The following is a 3,618-nucleotide window of genomic DNA, read 5'->3' as shown; positions in this document are numbered from 1 at the left end:
GAGTCTTTTGCTTTGAAAAGGTTTTTTGGTTCCTCCTCCAACCCAGTGACTGATTTTTCTTAGAATCCATTGAATTCTTATTTTCCTCCCTCTCATCCCTCTTCCCTTTGGCTCTTGATCAGGCAAGTACTGAGAAGTCACATGATCTGAACCACTCCACAATCATTCTCTTTAGTTCACTATGCAGAAGTACTGTTCTGCTGAAGTATGTGTGTCCTATAGTAATAATAAAAATTATGATAAGTCTATAAATTTAAACAAACAGAGGGATTGTTTTTCAGATTGGAGGTATTAACATTATGTGTGCAGCAAACTTTTAGCCTCCTTACATACCTGGTGAAAAGCAGTAGACTGAATAGGGAGTGCTTTGAATTGTCTTCTGGAGAAGCTTTTGACTGTATGGACTGTCTGGGCTTTGACTTAAGTATCCAAATTAAATACTCAAAGTTGTCTAGAGCAAGATACTAATGTTGCTTGAGTGCTTAAAAAAATAGTCTTATGTCTTTTAATTAGCCTGTTCGCTAAACCTGCTTGTCAGTCACTCCTTAATCTGTATGTGGAATTTCATCCGTAATGCAGTTTTGCATGAAGGAGTTTAGGCAAGCTGTATCTTTTCTGGACCGTTGAATCTAGCTTGGAAATAGTACAAAGAGCATAACTATATTGTTAATTCAGCATAGACACTATAGTGTACTGTCCCTTGTGTGTTCCTGGAGTGCATATACCTCTCAGTTTGAGTGTCTGCACATAAGTACGTGGTCATTACACCTTTTCTCATAATTTTATATTCACAGATATTTTTAGCTTTAGAATGTGTCTAACTTGGGATGTGGTTGGTAGGAATATAATGGAGGGGAATTGAATTTTTTCATGACTGAGTGACTGGTGTTACTCCAAATGCAGGGTTTTTTAAATCTGGTCTTAAAATAAGCTGCAGCTCTAAAGGTGTACTATGTTTGATAACAATAATAGAATCAACCTACATTGTGATTTTCACATGGAAATTCATATTTAACTAAACTGCAAATGCAGTAATATTTGCATGACCTCCTGTAGAATTCTGTGTGAATCAAATATATTTTATTGAAAACTTTATAGCTTTATTTAATGTCTGTTTTTCATTCCTATTTTCCCACACCACGGTCACCACCATCAGTTTCAGAGAAATTCATGCTCCTGGGCTGTTTATGGATCCAGCTAAACCTTTGGTAGTATCTGGATGCTCTGATTAACACTGAGTTTGTCAAAATTACGGAATAGCTCTTATGTCTGTGATTGCAGAGTTGGGTCGGGTGCCAGCCAAAGTAAGGCATGGATAGTCAACACTTCTAATTCTGAAGTGGTCTAATGTCTCAGAGAAAGTAGCACAGAGGTGTTGCTACTACCATTCTACGTCAGGTCATGAAGCAGAGAGTTGGGTCATATGCTGCCTCTGCTTTTGCTTGGGAAATACATCTAGGCTCCATTTCTGTGCGAAAGCATTGTGTTTGGGGTACGATTCTATGGACATCAATTCAGAAACACACAAATATAACTTGATGTGGACTAAAGAACTTCTCTTGACCATTGCATTGGAATGAAATCTTGGAATACTGTCCTGTATTTGTCATTCATAAATACGTGGTTATTTTTCCAGGTGAAGTCTGTGAAAACTGGGTCAGTCTTTTGGACAATCTGCTGCTGTCTATCCTACTTTTACATGGTAAGGCTTTTATATATAATAGCTAAACTAATTGAGTAGGGATTACATAAGCCATATGTTAATAAAGAACTGAAAGATATTTAAATCTTTATTGAAGCCATAATATGAAGTTGTTGCTTCATATTTCTGTGAAAACCTTAAATATATGACTAAAAGACATAATAAATAAATTGAAATTGAAAATATTTAAATAAACACAAAAAAACCCCCTTTAAGTGTTGAAGTATAATAACGTAGACATTTTTCCTATGCTGTGAGTAGGTAGTCTGATTCAGTCAGATTTTTGTTTGGGTACGGGTAAATTAAGGTGTAATTTTAATATGCATGTGTCTGTCATTATTATGAAAATGCAATAATCAGAATATTTAGAATGTAAGGACAAAGTTACATTTTTATAACTTGGAAATAATTATACCATAAAGCTTACCACCAGAGTTGATGAATGATTTCAATGTCATAGTAAATTGTCATAAATACTCTTTTCATTCTTGATCTGTGAAGATGGAGGTTATTGCAGAGATGTTCCTAAGGGCTAACAGAGGGGAAAAACAGTAGTAAAACTGAGGAGATAAAACTAATAGAAATATTGAGGAAATTGGTTTTCACCCTCCTCCCATCTTTTGAAGCCTTAGACTTGAAGAAGTTTCCTGTATGAATCAGTCAAAGGTCCTTTTCCCCCTTTTTCTATGTGGCTATATAAAAATAAATTATCCTCAAAATAGGCAGTGGTGGCACCACCAGGCTAATTGCTTGGTGACAGTTAAGGTTGAGGTCTCAAATACTGCTTTTCTACCGTCAGGTAACTAGGTTTGCAAGAAAAAGGAACTTATGGACTGGTTTATATGCCTTAAAGTACAGGGTTAATTCAAAGGTTGTCTGCGTGCTGCCTAGTTTTCCTCTAGCTTTAATGTGCATTTGGTTTCCTGGGAGACTTTTGCTGTTAATATAGGAAATAGTAGCCCTGTGTTTGTCACCAAAGAGGATAGGATAGCTAATTCTTGTTAAGAGCACATTTATTTCATCCCCTGTTTATCTGCCTTTTGGCCAAGTCATTAAATAAACAGCTGCTTCTTTATGCACAGCATTGCTGTTTATAAAGCATGACAGTGAAGAGATCCTGCAGGTTTGGTACGTACTCTAGTGCAGTACAAAAGTGGGCAAGGAAGTTCTTGAGTTGTTATATTTGTACGCTGTAGTCTTTTTTATATTGTGCCAGTGTATTGGCAAGATTCTCTAAAAATGCTATACAGGTAACAAATATTATACTTTCACAATTCTACTGCTGAAAAATCACACAATAAGCACTTCTACTTTGTTGGTCTGTGGGACTGTGTGAGAGGGAGGGGGTGTGATCCAGGGTGTGCAAGGTGACAGAGCTTATGGAATCAATGTCATCGTGACATTGAGTCCTTCAGTGTAAAAGTGGGATTTTTTATTTTCCTTTAAAGTGCTATCAGCTCCTGAAAGGTTAAGATTTGTCCATAGCTTAGCCTCAAATCTCAGTGATTAAGTAATAGAATTTTATTGCTTACAGAGCGCACGTGCTTTATCCCAAGTAGGTGGTGGCTTTCTATATATTGTATTTCCCTTTTGGAAAGAATTTTAAGATGCACTTCTGGACATTTTGCCTAGGTAAATTTTTAGGACAAAGCATAATTCTTCTATTTGTTACATAGTAATATTTTGTCATTCTCTGATGAATTAGTTGCTTTCAGTGTAAGTTAAACGTTAAATCACAGTTTTGAGGTAGTAAGGGTCAGTTCTTGCGTGGGAAATTTGGGGAACAGTTTCTTGAAAGGTGAATGGATATTGCATGAATTGACAAATTTTTCTTGATCACTAAATCTGCTTAAAATATATACCTAATTCACTGTGGTAATTTGACTCATATCATTCCATTCAATGTAGAGAAGCAG

The 3,618-nt window shown here is 36.0% G+C and overlaps 1 protein-coding gene across 1 annotated transcript in view; it reads left to right on the top strand.

Moving 5' to 3' along the window:
• The window catches only part of STT3B (STT3B, catalytic subunit of the oligosaccharyltransferase complex), a 54,486-nt gene that overhangs the window by 25,903 nt on the left and 24,965 nt on the right, over positions 1 to 3,618 (top strand). The window contains exon 4 of the mRNA XM_027897732.1: positions 1,637 to 1,702. Coding sequence (XP_027753533.1) covers positions 1,637 to 1,702 — 66 coding nt within the window. The remainder of the gene's footprint in view (positions 1 to 1,636; positions 1,703 to 3,618) is intronic.

Source organism: Empidonax traillii, unplaced genomic scaffold, assembly GCF_003031625.1.
Source record: "Empidonax traillii isolate 1590-97213 ecotype Southwest subspecies unplaced genomic scaffold, ASM303162v1 scaffold19:size3308961, whole genome shotgun sequence".
Lineage (NCBI taxonomy): Eukaryota > Metazoa > Chordata > Aves > Passeriformes > Tyrannidae > Empidonax > Empidonax traillii.
Note: the sequence above shows the minus strand (reverse complement) of the source record. Positions and strands in the feature narration are given on the sequence as shown.